A 19517-nucleotide genomic window follows, 5' to 3' on the forward strand; every position below is an offset into this window, starting at 1 on the left:
AAAAAAAACACGATTCCGAATTATTATACGTTTGTATATTTATATCCCATAATGCGAGATATTTTAAAATCGGAAAATACATTAAAAATATATATATATATACGTTTTACACGATCGATTGATTTTTGAAATAAAATGCTTGTTTCGCTTTCGAATATTTTATCAGACGCGCAATCATCGATAATTTGTTTATATATAATAATTCGCCAAATTTATTCCCGACATCGACATTATAAAATATCATTCGATTAAAATTTTTCTTCTTCGTTTCGATAATATAACGATATCTTCTTCTGTATGATAAATTTTCGAAGATAAGAAGAAGAAGAAGAGAAAAAAATGTTGCACGCCTCGCTACTTTGCCAACGACTCGTCAGCATAGTGGAAGCGGTCACGACACGCGAAGGAAGTCGGTGGCTGGTTAAATAACCGGTTTCCTAATTCGCCGCGCCACCGTCCGAGTCGCGCTCGTGTCTAATTGCATACCATTTATGTCGCGCGGCCGTTCTAACACCTGTCTTACGAAAATCCATTAGCGACGCGCATGCACGAGCCCGAATAGTCGGGTGACGTGCGAATTTGTAGCTTCGTGGCTGAACGACAACCGACGACCCACCATTACAATCCTTCCCCCCCCCTCTCCTTTCCCTCCCTCCTCTCCTCCCCCTTCCTTTGCTCCTTTTCCCAGTGTTTTCGAGCCTTTGCAATCCTCTCGAGGACGAACGTCGTTTTACGTGTGACGGAAACGCGGCTCGTTACGAGCCGTGGCGAAGAATCTTTCGTCTCTATATCGATCTCGTTAAACTCGTTGGAACGTTTTTAAAAAACAAAAAGTTCGACAAAAAGTGTTCTTTTTTTTTCCTCCCCTCCTTGTTTTCAATTTTCGACTCGAGATGAAGTTTTGATGGTGGTCGTCCTTTTTTACGGTATTCTTTCTTTGTTTTCTTTCTTTTTTTTTTCGAGGTTAGGAAGAAAGGAATAATATTCTTTAATGGAAGGAAGTTTTTACCGTTAACTAGGAAACACTGTTAAAGGTTGTAGAGACGCGTTACGATGATAGACGGAAATGCGTTTCGCGTTCATAATACTTTCTTTCACCTGGAGGTTAATCCTGACGGACACCAATCCTTTGACAGTCTTCTCGAACGAGATAAGGATTCTGACGTGCTGACAAGCAAGTCTCTCTAACCTCGTTAATACGACATTTTCTCTTATTGAAATTGATATTAATTGTTATTCGTTGTTATTTCATTTTTCTTTTTCTTTTTTTTTTTTTTAATTTACGATTACGAAAAGAATTTTTATATACTTCGTCGACGTATTGCGAAATTATAAAGTCGGTCTCATGGTTAAAAAAAAATTGCATTCATGAAACGGCAATATGAAATATACATAAGGAAAGATAAAAAAAAAAAAAAAAAACTCGAATTTCAGGGCCGTGGGATGTTAATTTTCAATTGTTATGTCGTTTATACAAATGTATTTAAAGACATATGGACGGTACAACATACGTTTTTTGGGAAATATTTTTTTACGCGACATTATTATTTCTTAACCTCTGAAAATCGAACGTTTCGATTACTTTCGGAGACGTCGTAATAATTTGTATTTTTAAGACAAGTTTTTTTTTTTTTTTTTATTACGTTCGATCAATATCAATTATAGTTTATTTAGGTCCTGATTACAAATTTTTTTTTTTTAACCTAAATAATCTTAAATTATTTTTATATAACCAACAGAGGATTCCATTAACTTTTATTGTAAAACGACTATAAACATATTTTAATATTAACACAATATTAATGCAATTTTGTTTTTAATGCAATGTTAATTCTTTCGTTACAGCGGAATTGCTAGTTGTACGATATTGTACGAGAGTTGAGCTACGACTACGTGTATATATACATATGTTTTATAAACGGCATGTAAATTAAACGAAATAATTGTAAACGAAAAAGAAAAATCTCGGTTAACGTAAATCCAATTAGAGTTGTTGATCGAGGCAAAATTTTGACAAATATCATTTTTAATCTATATACTGATATAACCTGATTCGTGATAAGTAATACTATCTCGTTTAATACGAGAATCTCAAATATTCAACGATTCTCGATCGAAAAATGACGAGATGAGGAAATTTTTCTCGACAGAGGGAAAGGAGGCGAGCAAGATCGATTTCTAATATTTAAATTTCAGCATCGCGTTATTACCCTGCCCGCCGATAGGTTTCCACCTACATACTTGGCCAGTTCCATTAGCGGGAGCCGGCCTCATTTGAACCGTTTCCGTCGGTTAATAGTGCATAGCTAATTCCACTTGTCACACGTTCCATTGCTCTTTTTCTTTTCCAGCCGAGGCAACTCGCTACGCGAGCGACTGGGTCCCGATTTTCCGGACGCGGCATCATCCCGACACGAGAACGACTGGACCGTCGCCACTGGACATCGTCGATATACAACGGCCCGGTCCGACAAGCACACACACAACCCTCGCTCGGTGTGGTATCGGTCGTCTCGTGTATTTCGTCCCATCTGTGCGCGCACGGCGTACGTGTCTGCGTGTCCGTCTGTCGGCGCGTGTACCCGCGTACGAACGATAATGCTGGCGGCTGACGGTTTCGGTGATCGACGACGACGCGGCCGGTGAACTAGTGACAGTGTGAAATCGATCGTCAGCGGGGAAACCGGCTAGCGGTCGGCACTAAATATACCCGAGGAATAATGGCCAGCGCGACAATGGGACTCCGTCGCAGAGTGCCAGTGAACAATTCCCCGACCCCGTCGGGACAATCCGCGTCGGCCACTGGCTCGTCCAGCAAACGTTCAAGGTCCGAGAACAACAACAGCCCGTCCCACGGTAATCTGAACTCGATGAACGCGAGTGCACGGGACGAGCCACCTACCAAGAAGTCACGTGGTACGTCGACGAACGCGACTAAAGCGACATCTTCGTCGTCTTCGAACGCGTCCTCCTCGTCGCCCGAGACGAGTCCCTCGTCGAAAAATCGCGGTGGTTCTGTGTCGAGGTCCGGAAACGCGCAAACGAAAACGTCCACGGCATCGGTATCCACGACGTCGGATCCCGTGTCCAATAACAGTGTGCTGTCCAGTAGTTGGCAAACCACGAACATGTCCGATGTGTCTACGTACGCTTCCGTGGCTGGATTGAGCATGGCCTCGAGTCCAACCGCCGGTCTGTGCGCCGGCAGCCTCAGCATGCCCACCCCGATACCGTATATGTCTTCGTCTATGGCCACGTTCGTGGGAAACGCGACGAACCTGGGCAAGAGCTCGTCCGTCTCGTATCTGGACATTTCGAATATGACCGGTGGTTCGTTGAGCTCGGCCGCATCCGGATTGAACAATGCCTACGTCGGGAATGGAAACGGTGGTAGCGCGATGGACTCGAAGAACGGCGTGCCCATGCCGTTCTCTGGAATCGCGACTGGCGTAAACGGGGCCGGTTACGGGATGCAAAAGGGACAAGCGGAGAACGCGAGCCTGCCGAAGAAGTTTCAGAACGATAGTATGTTCAACGCGTATCAACCGTGGGTGATCAAAACGTACGGCGATTTGGCCAAGACTAAGACGATCACGATTAAAAAGTACGCGCGTATATTGCGAACATTGAGAGGTGAGGAAGTGAACAGTGCGGAGAACAGTAAGTTTCGATTCTGGGTGAAGAGCAAGGGGTTCCACATCGGGCAGCCGGAAGGATACGACGCGAAACCGGCGGACAGGATTATCGGACGTCACGCGGTGACGAGTCCCGGATTGGATCCACCGTTGTACGTGCCCACACAGTTGCCGCATAACAAGGTGAGTAGAGTCTCTGTTTCTGGTGTAGAGATTATCGTGTGTTCCTCGCGGAATACCGCTGAAGCGGAATACACGAACAGTTCCGGGGAATTGCAACCAGTCAGACGAAGTTCGGATGTTTGAGAATAATTGTTTATTTGTTCGAACGGGTAGAGATAACAAGGGAAAACGCGAAATCTGCCTCTATGTTTAAATGATTATTCGATTTTATATATCTATTTGTTTTCGAAAGATATTAAGACATAGGATTTAAGGGTCGTCTTATGTAAGTTTAATCAAAATCGTTTATTTATACCGAGTGGAGTAAATGGCGAGCGATTTGTAGGTTAGGTTGTTAGGAAAATTTTTTTAGAAATGAATTTCTATCGAATCATGGATATCGTTGGCTATTTTATTTAACGTGTAATATTCGAAAAAATTTATAACTTGTAATATTCATTGTAATATCAATAAATTTATAGGTAGAAGATATTAGCAAGAAAAAAAAGAAATTCTGAATAAGATGGATCTGACTGGTACAGAAACACCTGCGAATCGAGGTAAAACGAAATGTATCTCGAAAATCACGAGTCGAATAGTTGGTAACCAAATCTTTCGAAGCAAGCTGCGCTAAAAATACTTCATATTGAGTTCGCACATTTGTCCGACACTACACTGAATATACTCTAACCACGTATAAACACACTTCAGTCTGCTTCGGTTCAGTTACACTCATAGTCATCGTTTTTAAACTTTGCTTCGCAAATACTAGGCAAACGTGTCGCGTCCACTTTGTCCATTTCTCGCCAACCGTGAACATCGTCCGATTTCGTATTCTAAAGCCATATTTAACAATCTTTTACAATATAAACAAATTCAGTCGCACATTGAACGATTCTCGAATTCATCCGGTAATCTTGAAACGAAAATATGCACAAATATGCACAAATACCGTGAAACAAACGTAACATAACCACAAATGTCCGAAACTTGGTGTCTCTTCAAATTAAAATGGCGGCCAACGAAGATACAGATATTGTAGAAGAAAGTCGACAACATACCTAGTATTCAACGCAACCGTGTATCGCGATCCACGAAAACTCGCCATAAAACCGGCATGCTCGGAAGTTGTCGCGTTTAAACGCCTTCGCGTGAGGGCGCTCAAGTGCCTAGCTGTCGACCGCAAACGTTTTCTCGGTGAAATCGCGCGGCGTTGTCCAATGGCGTTACGGGTCGAGAATTTATCTAGTAAGTGGAAAAACCGCGAGAAATCTCGGGCACGGTTGTCGGGAAAATGAATCGCGAGTTTGGTGTTATACAACGAGGCGGGATGAGGCGAAAGAAAAAGAGTGAGACGGGAAAGGGAAGAGAAGGCAGTCGGATAAGGTGGCTGCTTAATTACATCTAATTACACGGACCGTATAGGCAGCAATGGTGGCCAATGGCGTGTCCGCTGTTCGTCCAACGTGAACAAAGCCTCGAGCAACAGCACTTCGATCCGGTTGCCTCGATGCTTCCTTTTAACCGTTTCAACGCCTACGGCTCTTTGCAGAAATCTGATCGAAAAGTATCGAGAAGTCCGATCAAGATGTTTCTCTATTTATAGGACGATACTTGGAAAGATAGTTTTTAACCGTGATACTTCTCTCTCGGAGACATTTTCAATTCAGTTTCGGTAGAACGGTTAGAACGGTTAAGATATCGGTAATTAATATTCGTCGTTATTGATTTGTATTATCTTTTTTTCATACGTAATCACTCTACATGAATTTTTACGTAACTCTCAACCGGATTATATTATATTTGTGAATGTGAATTCGTGATTCGTGAATTCTCGTGATTATATATTTTGGATTTCGATTTAGTGGATAGTTTTCAAAATGTCAGCGTGAAGTGTAAAATGTGCGCGGTATTAGTCGATACTTGAACGGTTAAGATTTGCTCGTTGTCGTTTGTTCGCTGGTCTCTCTTCACGTAACGTCGTTTCCGCGAAGTTTCGTCACGAAGCGATTACATTCTACGACTCTAGAATCCATGGACGGATTCCTTCGTTATAGAGATATAAACGGACGACAGGATATTGAAAGTTGAAGTTTGAGGCGAATAGCGATGGAAGGGAGGCGAGGTGGGGAAGCTTATCGATGAAGCTCGCGATTGTTTAGATGATAGAATAGGTGGGATAAAAGTGGAACGTTTGGATTATTTTTAAACATCGTTTGAATTGTTCTGTGAGTTTTTTTTTTATGATAATTATAATAATTAAAGATGTATTTCCACCGTAAAATCTCGTCCATCCTAAAATATTCTTGGAAGATCAAAAATTCTGAGCTCCATTTTCATTTTTGTCGTCCGACCAGTGTCCCAGATCTCTCTCGATCCACTCTCGCGGCAATTCCCGACGTAACTCGCCGCGGCCTTCGATCTCGGCCAGCTTTAATGGCTCGTCCATTTCTCACGCGCGAGATCGCCGCGGCCCTCTTCTTCTTCCTCGCTCGGCTCTCCCATCTCGCAAGTGGAACGCGAACGATCTCTGCGAGTCTTGGAGAGAGATACACTCGCTCGCCGCGAAAAAATTTCAGTCACGGGCCGTCGTGATAAATAACCGATAATAAGTTGTCCGACGGAGCGGCGTATGGTAATCCCCTTTTCCGTGGATCGATCTTCCGACAAGAGGATCGCGCGCGAGGGAACGTCCGACGTTGGATATCACCCAGATTGGAATCGATTCTCGAGGCTTTCTTCGAGTCGGCGAACACCGTTCGTTGTATTATCGAGAGTTCTCGATCGTCCTCCCGTGGATAGTTGCACAGACATCTCTCTGCGGATGTACCGTCACCGTTCTTTTTTCCTGTTAAGAGTTTTGGAATTTTTTAAGACGAATTCATTTTGAAGAATCGATGATTTTTTGTTTCGATAATTTAAAATTATTGAATCGCAAGTCTTCGAGTCGACAGAAATTTTTAGAAAATTAAATAATTTATTTTCCCGTGGAAGGATAATTTTTTGAGGAAGCATTTTTAACAATATGGTTGAATATTAAGGTTTGAGGATGATTAAAAATCGAGGAATTATAATAACGTTATGTGGATAGTGAATAGTCATTTGACTAATCTGAGTACACGTGGCGATTGTATCTTGACTTCTGTACACTACTTGGAAACACGATTTGTATGATGTAAAAAAAGGAGATGATCACCGAGCCCGAGCTTCGATGTCGTTGGATCATTTGATTACGAAATGATTGGGATTATTAGCATATTATATTTCGCGTTTTAAGATTTTTACATCGTATTTGTATATAAAATACACAAGTTCGTATAAAAAAACTCGTAATTTCTTCAGTTCAGATCTTGCTTCGAGATTACAGATCTACATATTTAAATTGTGTGTAATTAAAGTTGTAAATAGATATACTGATGACGTATGCGATTTGGAAAAGTCATAAGGCAATAAATTAATTAAGTATAAACAAAAAGTTGGAAAAAAAGACGTGTGTAAGGAAAACAGCCGATACGTTTCATTAAAAAATATTCAGGATAGAACACAAAATCTTTTCTATAATCTCAATGCCATCGTTCGCGGAAAGAATCAAGTATAATCCTTAATTCGAGATTAAAAATAATAGGAAAATACAGAATGAAACATGTAAGTAATTAACTTTCGTTAAAATAAAATATGTATACAGATATTTCATCGACAAAAAGAAAAAAAAAAAACATCAACGTCGATGATTCGACTCGATTGAAAAATTCGATTCACGAACACGTTTATAAATCTTCTTAAACCCAAAAGTTTCGTCTGCCATACGACATGGACTCACGGCCGCCAGTAGAAGTAAACGAGCGAACGAACGCGCGTTTTCCCGAGGCTTTGGGTCTCGAAACGCGTTCTCAGGCGGCGACGGGGCCACAGAGCTGGAGAGAGAGGAAATAGCGAAGCACGGGGAGGGAGAGGGAGGGAGAGAGAGAGAGCGCGCGAGGCAGAAAGGCAGAGCGCGGCTCGGAGCTATCATTAACGACGCCGCGACGCTTCGCAGCCCAGGAAGCTCTCTCGGATTTACGCCTCTGACGTTCGTAGCGGCGTAAGCGTGGGATTCCAGGCGCGGAAGTAACGCGAGAGAGTGAGAGGGAGGGAGGAAGGGAGGGAGGAGGGGGCGAGAAACGAAGAGCGAGGCAACGAAGGCGGTGGCAGAGAGAGAGATCGCTTCCCACGGAAGGAAGAGAAACAGAGCAGGCGCATAAAGTTGCCCGGTTCCCTCGTTCATCCGATCCGGATTCAGTTCCGCGTACTAGTCGCGGCGGAGATCGATCAGGGGAGAGGCGGCTCTCGTTCCATTCGATCCACGATGCTTTATACCTCTCGAATGCTACTCGAATCGTAGCAGAGACGAGGATCTTGGCACGTTCGAGGTCGATCACGATGCTACCTATGCGTTCTGTCTGGCCAAACAAACGGCCACGTGTAGAGTTTGGGGAGATATCAATATCAATCGATATCGAAATAGTTCTTTTTTTAGGAGAGAGAAACGATAGGAACGGAGAGGTGTGTAGAAAATAGGAATTGATTTTAAGAGGTTTTGATTATCGTGATCGGGCCGTGACGTGCGATGTTTTAAGAAAATATTTGAGATTTAGGAAATGACATTAATTTTTCATCGATTTTTTTTTACGAGGATAAGATTCCTCGAGATACCTGTAATATATATTATACACACAATCAACGATATAAGCAAGTGTTTAATTCGAGATTTAAATTTAATTTCAAAATCCGAGAAAAAATTGTCGTATCTCTAAAATCCAATAAAATACCAGCCGATAGTGTCGCCGTTATGATTCCTCTCATACCTGCACAATTCTCCTTTCCTTTTCTAGACGATTTCCGTCGCCGAACCTCTCTCGCGCATTCCTCCTCTTCTCTTTTCTCTCCGTTCGATTCTCGTCTCTCCATCTCTCTCTTTTATTTTCCTCCTCCTTTTCCTTTATTTTTCCTTTAGTTGCACACGGTGTGTGCTCACGGCGCGTAACGACGCCGCTCGAACGCGCCGCCCGTAAAATATTTCTTCGTCGCGATAGTCATTTTTCACGGTTGACCGTCGTCGAGGGCCGCGAGATAACAGTGGCTCACCTCTACGGTATCTGTTCTCTCCCGGCGCGGCGCGCGCTCCCTCGTTCTCTCTCTCGTTGGGTGGCAGAAGAGTAGGTCTGGCCGGCTAGTCATTAGTCACTTTCCGAAGCAGAGGCACAGACAGGCTGCGCCGGTATCCGCTCGCCGCCTTTCCCTCTCTCTCCTTCCCTCGCGTCTCCCCATTCGCTCTCTCTCTCGTCTCTCCCTTTCTCTGTTCGCACCGCTGCCTTCGCAGGACCCCACGCTATCCCTGTCTCGCTCGCTCGGCGACGACGTTCCTTCTCTCGGCCGCGCTTTGCCGCGTCTCTATACCGGCCACCCTCAGCGATGGTTACGAGACGCGATGGGAACCAGTTGAATTCGAGGAAGTTTCGGGGATTTTCAAGAAATTGTAACGGCGTTTTATCATACAACTATTCGTTATTACTTTCGGTTGTGATATTTTCGTAAATTGTCGTCGAGCTTCGAGTTCGATATATTTAGAATAGAATGTATTTTTGGAGAAACTTTGGTACGGTATGAGATAGCGAAGTCTTAAATTGTTTATCGTAATATGATGGTATATGGTTGGATTTTAGTTTTTGCATTTGACATTTTCGTATCGTAATGAGCAAAAAATAGATAGCGGTGAGATAGCGTCATTTTTATGTAAATTTGGATCCACAGATGTCGCGTGTTACGTAATACTGATTTCACGTTTTTGCAAGTACGGAAAATTTTGAGTCACCGCTATCTAATCTAAATTGCATTTCCTTCGTAAGAAAAAGGAATAAACGTTTCTTACTTTCTTATTTATTTTTTTACATAACGAAAGTGTTAACGATAGATAGAGGGGAGAGAGAGAATCCTAAGTATTTCTACAATGCGATCAATCGTTGCGACAATTTTTCTAATCCGCCAGACCGAATCATCCCAACGCCAAAAATCCCTCGAACCAGCCTCTTTCCACCGTCAACACCAGCCGCTCCACTCGAAAAAAGTCCCCGTTCGAAAACAAAAAAAAAAAAAAAAAAAGGGAAAACAAGAAAAAGCCAACATTTCACCCAGCAACGCTATCAACAAACCCGGATCACCAATTAATCCTTTCCACCCCAACTGCTGCACCAGCGTCGCGGCAATTTCCCCGCGGAGATATCATCGCGGCGTATTCGCGCTGGAAATTGTTCGAGAGCTCGTGTCTCGAGCGCCCATCGCTACCCACCCATCCACCCACCCGCCCAAGCCATCCACCCTGCCCACCTCGCTCGCTCGCTCGCTCGTTCGTTCGTTCGTTCGTTCGTTCGTTCGTTCGTTCGTTCGTTCGTCGTCCCCTCGAGCGGCGGCTGCGACTCGAAGCAGTAAGTCTCCCTTCTCGGTTCCGCCGCCTGTGGCTTCGGTCCGTTCTCCGATCCCCGCGTCATCCTCGCCGCCCCTATATATCGGTCGCTTCTCCCTCGAGTCACGGAGAAATTCTGCCGACGCTCTCTCGCCTCCTCGCCTCGGTGCTAAGCCTCTCGCGCGCGTCTATCTTGATTGAGAGCGAGGAGCGACGTTGGCGGAGCGGCGGCACAGCCTGTATGCCGAGAAGAGAAACGACGATGGAGCGAGGGAGAGGAGTGGGGATTAGTGAGACGTGGGCAGAGTGGGGTGAGGATGGAAGCTAGCGCGAAATGGGAGGGGGAAGGTGGAGCGGGGCGAGGGGTGGGGGGAACGTTCTCTCCGAGACCCGTGATCCGGAGCGAGAGAGCGTTTATCGTGCCTTCCGTGAACACGAGCGGCACCGTGGGATGTGGCGGGAGGGACGGGTTGTCATTGATCGTCCCGACTGTGTGGCTCACGAGCCGCTAAAGGTCCCGTACAAGTACGGGCCCGTGAGCGTGCGGCGGCGGCGGCTGTCTCTCGTCCTCGTGTAGGCGTCTGCGTGTGTACGTGACGATCGCGCATAGCCTGCCGTGGTGTACGTATATATACACACGTGTGTGGCCAACGCACGCATGCACGCACGCGTTTCACCGACGACACGGCGCGCCGCCGTCGAAAAGGCACGCTCGGTTGCGCGCCGGAACGAGCGCGGCCGAAAAAACGCGACGACCGGCCCCGAGCATTACGGAGAAGGACGCGCATTCGCTTGCCTGCCTCTACGTGCACGTTTTTTCGTTGAAAATTGCCGGAATGGTTACCGCACAGGGTGGAACGTCCACGATTGTTGCGAAAGAGATCCGATCGTGTGCGGATTTTTTGGCGACTGACCTCTTTTTTCTTTTCTTTTCTTTTCTTTTTCTTTTTTTCTTCTTTTTGGAACGGTATTTTGAACGATTTTTTTTTTTATCGCCTTTAGAGATACTGTTAGGTACGTAGGCTTTGGGAGAGCGGCGGATAAAAGAGTGGAGAGGCATGCGGGTTTGAAAGTATCGAGTGGGTTATTGACGCGCGAGGCTTCGTGGAATTGTATTTCGATCGAAAAGACGCGAAAGAATTGCGATTAAAAGAATCTTTAACCTAGTTTAACCTAGTGGAAGAATCGAATCTGAGTTTTGAATTTAGGAAAAATTGTTCGGTTCGAGGAGGAGTGAAGAAGTTGAGATTAAAAAAGTTTAAATCACGCTAAATATAAGGAAAAATAATTCCTCGAAGGAAAGAGATAATAATTCAAAGAGAAAATATTTAAACAAAAAAGAAATCCATACAGCCATTATCTAACTTTTCCGTGAAAACTTACATATTCTTCTACATATTTACCAGGTATTTAAATAATCTTCGTCCACAAGTCAACATCTCTTTCGCGGATCGAAAGTTATTCGCGTCGGAAATATTCCAAATTTTCAAAATCGGAAAATCCCCACTAATAGGGTTAATTTGGACGAAAAGATAAGTGTTGAAAAGCGATCTCGCGTGTATGTGGCTCGCCTCGTATATGTACGTCCTATCCATCGCCGCGGCCTTCTCCCATTTTGTGTGCACGTGTGCGTGCGCGCGCGCGCGCGTGTGTGTGTCGCTCGGAAAAGATTGCGGCCGGCTGGGCTGCTGCTTCAATAGAAAGCGGTCGATCCGACACCGCAATCGTGGCATCTGTTACCGTGACGATCGACCAACGATTTTCGCTTCTCCTTTTTTATCCGGCGAGCTGGCTAATCGTCGGGACGTCGTTTGCTTTCCCGATGGAATGGTTCGCTGTTTGCACAGTGGAAAACTTCCTGCGCTTCGGATTTTTTTTCCTTTTTTCATTTTTTTTTTATTTATTTATTTATTTTTTTTTTTTTTCAAATAAAACCAAGAGATTCTTCGTCGAAACATGGATGGACAAAAATGATTCAGTGAATTTTTTCTCTCTTGCGAAATTTCTTGATTTTCAAAAATGTTCACTGGAGATAGATTTTTGTAGGTTTCAATTTTCAAATGATTTATATCGAAATTGACTTCTTTTTGAAAATGACACATTCTCATTCGAAATTCGTATAGTTCCAGGTTAAGAATATGTATATATTGAAAAGAATTTGTTAATCTCATCGATATATCGTAAATCCAACGATCAATTTCGCGTGTATGTCTATCTCTTGTTTCACGATTTCTTCGACCTATCTTCATAATTATTTAAAAAGCTTCCCGAATTTCAAAAGACTTATATCTTTCAATTCGACCTAAACCTACCAAAAAAAATTATTGAAAATCTCTCTCTTTCATGATCGAAATCGACCAGGAAATAGGAACAACAGGGGAAGGGGGAAGAAAAAAACTTAGTTTCAACGGTAGTAGCAACATTCTCGATATTTCGACGCGGTGCATATTTTCCAGAAACGTTTTCAAAGGGTTTTCGGCCGGCGCGTTTCCATCCAAGAGGAGGGAACTCGTCGCGTCCTTGGAGGAAAAAGAGGAAACGGAGCAGAGCGGGCAACCGAACCGATAATTCCCCGCTACGATTTCAGAGGTTTGGCTCGGTTAACCGTAACCCGTGGTTCTCCTCTCCGTGGCGGAGAGCACCTCGACGACCCCTCAGTCAATAAAACAGTTGACCTCCTCCAGGAGAGCAGAAAATAATGTGCCGCAGCTAGAAACCACCCGACACGGTCCGACTAGTGCACTCGGGGATTTTTTGGCGAGCCACCCTGAACCTCTCCCCTCCCTTCCCTTCTCCTTCCATCCCTCCCCTCTTCCCTCTCCTCTTCTGCTAATAGTCTTGGCCACCGCGAAATCGTCCATTCAATTCGACCCTTTTATTCGTTCGGCCCTGTGCGTGAATGTGTACACGTTCAAGGGTGAGGGATTTTGTTTTTAATCCCGCTTACGCTCTTTGAATTTTTCCGCTCCACAATTCTCAATCTCTCCTTCGACGAACAACCAAATTTCGGGATCTTCGAAAATTCTTGAATGAATTAAAATTTCAACGAGAGAATTATATCGAGAATAAATTAAAAATAATTGGATGATTAATACTTTCTAATTTTCGTAACAATCGCGCGGAAATTAAGATTTCCAAAAAAGAGAAAAAAAAGGAAAAAATACTTTCGAAGCAACATCTGTATTCGTAGAAAAATCTCCCTTGTGGAACGATTCGTGATGTTGGCCAGCACATTCGTGGACGGATCGATGGATTAATAATCCCGATCCACCATTGAGACGAGTCGAACGAAGAAAGGATTCGAGTAAAAAAATAAAATTTCCAGAGAGAGAGAGAGAGAGAAAAAACGGACGGGATCAAGGCCCACGTCCGGGCCACGGCGGGAGAGACCTCACGCGTTTCTCTTTAGTGCGTGACTCAGCGGAGCCGAAACAGCGGAGCCACCCTCATTGTGTACCTCCCCCCTCCCCACTCCGCTCCCCGCCTCGTGTGTGCAGTGGCTGTCCGGGGCCTGAATGCAACCAGGCGGCGAACCCCGCTGCTCTGTCGACACTAATACCAGCACGTGCGTGTACTTTCATTATCGGGGCAGGGTCGGTGATAATAATCGTGCGCCGTTGGCCCGTGCTACGAGAGACAGGGATCGAGAGAGAGAGGGAGAGGGAGAGGGTGGGAGGGGTCGAAAGGGGTGCGCGCGCGCTAGGCTAGATCCGGAATACGGGATATATTAGGGCAAGGGGTTGGAACCCATTACGGGGGCGCGCCAATATTTTTTCCATCCCGCTCGTTCCGGTGTCGTCCTTTCCATTTCTCGAATTTTTTTCCTATACGCGAGGGGCTCGAGGAAGGAATATATTCGGGGATTTTTGATCGATGGCGGTAGGTTTTTGAAATTGCCGAATTTTTGAAATTCGAATTGTCGAGTGTGCTGAATAAAAGATATAACGATGATTTTTTCCCAAACATTTGAAGGAATTTAAATTTGTACGATTATTTAGATTATTTAGTGTAATATTGTTGTTAATGAAGGTAGAAAAGTATTTGAATGGAAATCTTAGGAATCTGAGATAAAATACGGGTGTAAAGTAAAAAAGGAGAGAGCCGAGGAATCGTCGAATTGTACTGGTTTTCCATGGAGGAGGAAGTTTATTGCGGTGTCCAGGGTCGAACGAGCGCATTCAACAACGCGAACGATCGAAATTGACGGGCGTACATGCAGAACGCTCTACCGTTTCCGTGGGATCGTCGTTGAGCCTGAGAGATGCAACCACGCGAGACTTTTCTGCACGAGATATTCCGCTCGCGAGGAGAAACACGCCGCCGGTGGTTTACGAGCTGATATCTGTTCCGCGGTTGGATAGGGCTCGTTATCGTTACCGTTAGTTCTCCCGTTTCGAAACGCTATCTTCTCGTAGCTCGCGGTTCAACCGAGGAAAAAGGGTGGCGCGGGGGGTGGTTTCACGCTTAGTCGCTCGTTAACTCTTTGGAAGTTCAGGAACCTCCAAGACGACGGTGGTCCTGTACATCGAGTTTCCGTTCGATGATACACTTTTACATATCTGCGATTTAATAATATTTCTATAAAAATGTCCAATTTTTTCGCTTGCAATTCTAATTTAATAAGAACGTTGTTACAGAAAATGTAAAAATAATAGTTAATAGACGTGCACTTGATCGCGCGAATACCTTGCACAACGAATCATAAATAAAAAAAAAGAATGAATAACGGAGCCAAAAAATATCCCAAACTCGTACACAATCTTTCCCCAAATCCACATCGAAATACTACCAAGCAATAAATTTCGAACGGAAAAATCTAACGAGCAAACAAATCGATTCAGGGTAAAAAAAAAAAAAGCCTTCGATAAATTTCGAACGTGTCATATGCACATATTTCGAAAAAGGAACGAACGCAGCGAAGCGAGTAACGCCGGCAAAGACAATTCCGCGAGAGACGTTATCGCGCAAAACGGAACAGACAGCGTGGCCTTAAACCCGATACCCTCGCGCCGCAAATTAGCACGAGGATCGTGCAAGTAGACGCGCCGCTTATCTCCATCACCCCTCTCTCTCTCTCTCTCTCTCTTTTTCTCACTCCCTCTCTGCGTGCCGATAACTCGTGGTCGCTGTCGGCTCGGCTAATTAGCGAGCCACGTTTCCCGATCATCGCGGCGGAAACTTGGAATTTCGGTTCGTCTTTCGACTTGGTACGTGATCGATCCTTCTTCCGCTTCTCCCTCTCCCACTCCACCTCGACGAGCCATTTAGAAAAGCACCAGCGCGCACGATGCTATTTCGCCCGCCTATTTACGTAGCCGACGGCTGTTTTGAATTTAACCGGCGTAACGATCGATTTATATATCCCAACGGCCACCTATACATATCTCTTATTTATTTGCGCAACCCGTCGACGCCGCCTCGACGTCGTTCTCCCGCTAGCTTTCGCCGCCTCAATGAACGTTATTTCACCGGCTGACGCTTATCCGCGTCACCTCCCCCTTCGAAGGGATCTCTGTGTCTGGTCTGTGCATTTTTTTGCCTTGGTTATTCGATATATATTTTCGGTACGGTTTGTGAAAATAAGACGGACGGTATTTTTTTTATCGATAAATGGACGACAGTACTTCGATTGGTACTTTGAAATAGTCGAGTATCAAAATTTGTTACAGATTGCTTCGGTTTTAAAACCTTTGCCTTTGGACTACTACGATAATCTCGTTTTTTTTTACAGAACGAAAAAAACTCGAATATATATATATATATATCTCGTTGGTTAAAGTTTCGAAACAGGCATTCGTGAAGTTTAATCGGCCGAGGTCTCGCGGTGTAATCGAGACCACGTCGTCGTCTGCGTCGTTTCGAAAAGCGGGACGAACGTGGTCGAGCTCGAGCGCCGAAAGCGCGCGTCGTGGTAACTCGAGCTCGGACCACGGCCATACAGTCACGCCTATAACCCACGGAACATAACCGTGCTGGCTGTTGTGCGTGGCATGATGCTCAGCGGCCCGTAGCCAGGAGCGGCCGGCGGCAATTAGTAGCGGGCCGCCAAGGGAGCCTCGGCCTCAGCCTTTTTCCCCAACCCGTTTCGCCCATCCCGTGCTGTGCTCTCTATATCCGTCTCGTTCTTTCGCCGCGTCCGTCCCACTCTCCCTCTGTCTTTCACGCGCGCGGCTTCCCTTTCCTCTTCCTCTTTCCGCCTCTTTGCCCTTGGCGTAGCCATCGCCACGCCGGCTGCTTCTCCATCCTTCTTTACCCGACTTACTCGACTCGACTCGACGCAACTCGACGCGACCCGACCCGATCCGATCCGGCTCGGCTCGGCTCGACTCGGCACGACTCGACTCGACTCGACTCGACTCGACCGTGCTCGGCCGAAGCTCGCTTCTCTTCCTCGCCTCGAATACATCCGTTTCCGTCCCACCGTCACGGCTTCCTCCTTTCTCCTCTTTCTTTCTCTCTATCCTTGTCAAGTGCACTCGGCGGTATCGTGCGTCTCCGTCGCTCGCGTGCTCGATTGCTTCGGCCGTCGTTGGAACGGGTGCGAGAGAGAGAGAGGAACGCGGTAGACGAGGAAGGACGGCAGCTAGTTTAGCAAAGTGCGAGAAGGATGAGAATAGAAGTGAGCTCGATAGAACGGTTGCCACGGGGAGCGAGAGAGAGAGAGAGAGAGAGGGAAGGAGGGGCGAAAAGGACGAGAACGGAGCGCGGCAGAAGCGACGTGGCAGCAAAAAAAGAGGCGCACGGAGTGAAAAGAGCGGCGGTTGGGAGGCGAAGCGAGGGCGAAGGGAAAAAACGTGGAATCGAGAGAGACAGAGCGGAGCAGGGTAGAAGCCGCAGGCTTTTTGTCCCGCCACCGCCGCCGCCACCCGACAAAAATAGACCCCGTTCGTGTGTCCCCCCGTCCTCCCAGAACGGGACGCGTCTGTGTGTGCACGGGGTACCCGGCGTGCCATAGAAGCGTTCTCCTCCTCGCCCGAGATATGCTCGGGCTTCAATGGCGCCAACGGGTCTTCCGTCCTCGTTCCCTTTCCCCTCCTCTCTTTTTCTTCCACTTCTTTCTTTCTTTCGTTCGTTCGTTCTCCTTACCTCGCGTTCATCGCGTCACGCTGCTGCTCGTTCACGGCCCGAACACGGAGAGAGAGACCCAGAACGGAGAGCGACGGAGAGCCTCGTGGGAGCGGGAGAAAGATAGATCGCTAGGTTGTTAGAGGGTGCCCGAGATGAGGCCGATAGAACACGCCTCGATGATCCCTATCTGCCAGGCGTCCGGTAACGTGGGCGTAGGCGGCGAGCTGCCTACACGCAAGCCGCGACAAGCCAGAGAGAGAGAGAGAGAGAAGAGTCGCTTTTCCCCTTCGTTCACGGGCCCTTCGTTCCTGTCCGATAACCCGGCCGCCCGGCAAATCGCGATACGTATCGACCCCTTTCTACGACCCCCTTCCCTACAAATAACTTCCCAAACTCCTTCCACGGACGGGATCCCGGAGCGTATGGTCGCCGTCTCCCTTCGTCGCTCTCGATCCGCGTCCCGTTTTGCCGATGGCCATCCCATAGCGAGACAGACAGAGAGAGTGAGAGAGTGAGAGAAGAACGTGTGGTGAGCGGCTTGGAGCGGCTAGGGAAGGGGTTGGATTACGTTCCTGGGTGCGGTTGACACTTGTTCACCGCGGCGTCAGCCGCGGCACGATTTAAAGCGACGCGTTTAGATCGCATGTCGCGCGCGCGGTGAAACCGAGTCAAGCGTTGCCCGGGGGCGGGGTGGGGAGAGGCGGAGAGGGGGAAAAGCGAGGCTGGACGCTGGAACATGAGAAATTATTGGAAAAATTCGACGCGTTCGAGTAATTCGAGCGCGGTTCGAATAGTCGTGTACGAATAGAGTACGCGTGTGCGCGTATGTGTGTGCGTGTGCCCGTGCGCGTGTGTGCGCTCTCGGTTTAGCGAAACGGAAGCGATGAACTTGAATTGCTTCGATTCAAGCGACGTAAAGCTGGATCGTTTTTTTTTTCTTCTCTCGATTTTATTTTTATTTTTTTTCCCTCTCTCTCTCTCTCTCATTTTTTTTTTTTTTTTTTTTTTATAAGTTGTTTGGGCGTGTTGTTCGATGAATATAGTGGTTAGATATCTCGTAAATGGAGACAGGGAAGGATAGAAGCAACCCGGTGATCGAGCTCGGTGATAACAAAAAAATATGGAAATCGTTATACGTTTTACGTATATTTTGAGAAATTTAAACACACCGATACTTAGGAATTTTAATCGCAATTATGGATTATTATATCGATAAAATTATAACGTTACAATTTTAATTTTTATTTTTATCTATTAATAATCTAAAATTAATTAAATTCAATTCAACGAACCTTGACTAAAATTCGAAATTCTCGCTTTCGAGTGAAGAGCAAAGATCGAAGCCAAGCACTTTCGAGGAGAAATGAGAGGTTTCTACGCAATTTCTTGCCATCTCCGTAAATACGAAATACGTAGGTAGTAAGGTTCGTTCGGTTCGAAATTTCTTACACATTTCCAATCCTGCGAGACTTTTTCTCAACGCTGGCTCTGCATACGCGAATTTTTCGATCCCGACACCGGTGTACTCGCCTCTCCCTTTATCTTTCTCTCTCTCTCTCTCTCTCTCCCTCTCTCTCTCTCTCTCCTCTTACCGTGGCTGGTAATCGATACCAGAACTCCGTCGAGCATCAGGAATTCGTTCTCTCCGTGCATGGAATTCTCCTAGCTGGAAAATAGCATTTCCTCGCTGTCATACATTTTTATACGATACAAGGATATACCCGTCAGCGACAGAGGTCTTCCCAACGTTCCCGATGTTTCCTGTCTTTGGCCAGTAATCAAGATCCCTCTTCCTACGGGCTCCTTTTACGTCGAAAACCCTTTGTGGGTCTTCGTAAAATTCGACAAATCGATTCCGTGTACACAGTGGACGAGGTGATCGAGGTGTGATCGAGGTGATTCTCCGAGATGAAATTTGTTTCGATGTTTTTTAATATTCATTAAAAAATAGAAAGATTTGATTAAAATTTTTCGGATAAATTAAGAATCTTTTTCGTGCCCGCATGATTATTCGTTATTGAATATAATTTCAGAAGTTTCTTCTATTTTTTTCTTTTTAGATACTAGACCGATATAACAACAATTTTAAATTGTCCATATTTATGTACAGTCATATTTTTTGTTACGTTTAAAAAATTCCATTGCAAAATCTTAGTAAAAAAAAAGAAAGTAAAACAAAAAACGCAACGGGATTCGAGTTCTGTTTACACATA

At 45.6% G+C, this 19517-nt stretch overlaps 1 protein-coding gene and 1 long non-coding RNA gene across 8 annotated transcripts in view; one reads left to right on the forward strand and one right to left on the reverse strand.

Moving 5' to 3' along the window:
- The window catches only part of LOC100578337, a 76803-nt gene that overhangs the window by 21759 nt on the left and 35527 nt on the right, over positions 1-19517 (forward strand). For all 7 annotated transcript variants that reach the window (XM_016913439.2, XM_016913440.2, XM_016913438.2 and 4 more), the window contains one exon: positions 2352-3818. In XM_016913439.2, coding sequence (XP_016768928.1) covers positions 2721-3818 — 1098 coding nt within the window. In that variant the 5' untranslated portion in view covers positions 2352-2720. The remainder of the gene's footprint in view (positions 1-2351; positions 3819-19517) is intronic.
- The window catches only part of LOC113218945, a 201838-nt gene that overhangs the window by 7118 nt on the left and 175203 nt on the right, over positions 1-19517 (reverse strand). The gene's annotated exons all lie outside the window — the stretch shown is intronic.

This window comes from Apis mellifera, linkage group LG8, assembly GCF_003254395.2.
Source record: "Apis mellifera strain DH4 linkage group LG8, Amel_HAv3.1, whole genome shotgun sequence".
Taxonomy (NCBI): Eukaryota; Metazoa; Arthropoda; class Insecta; order Hymenoptera; family Apidae; genus Apis; species Apis mellifera.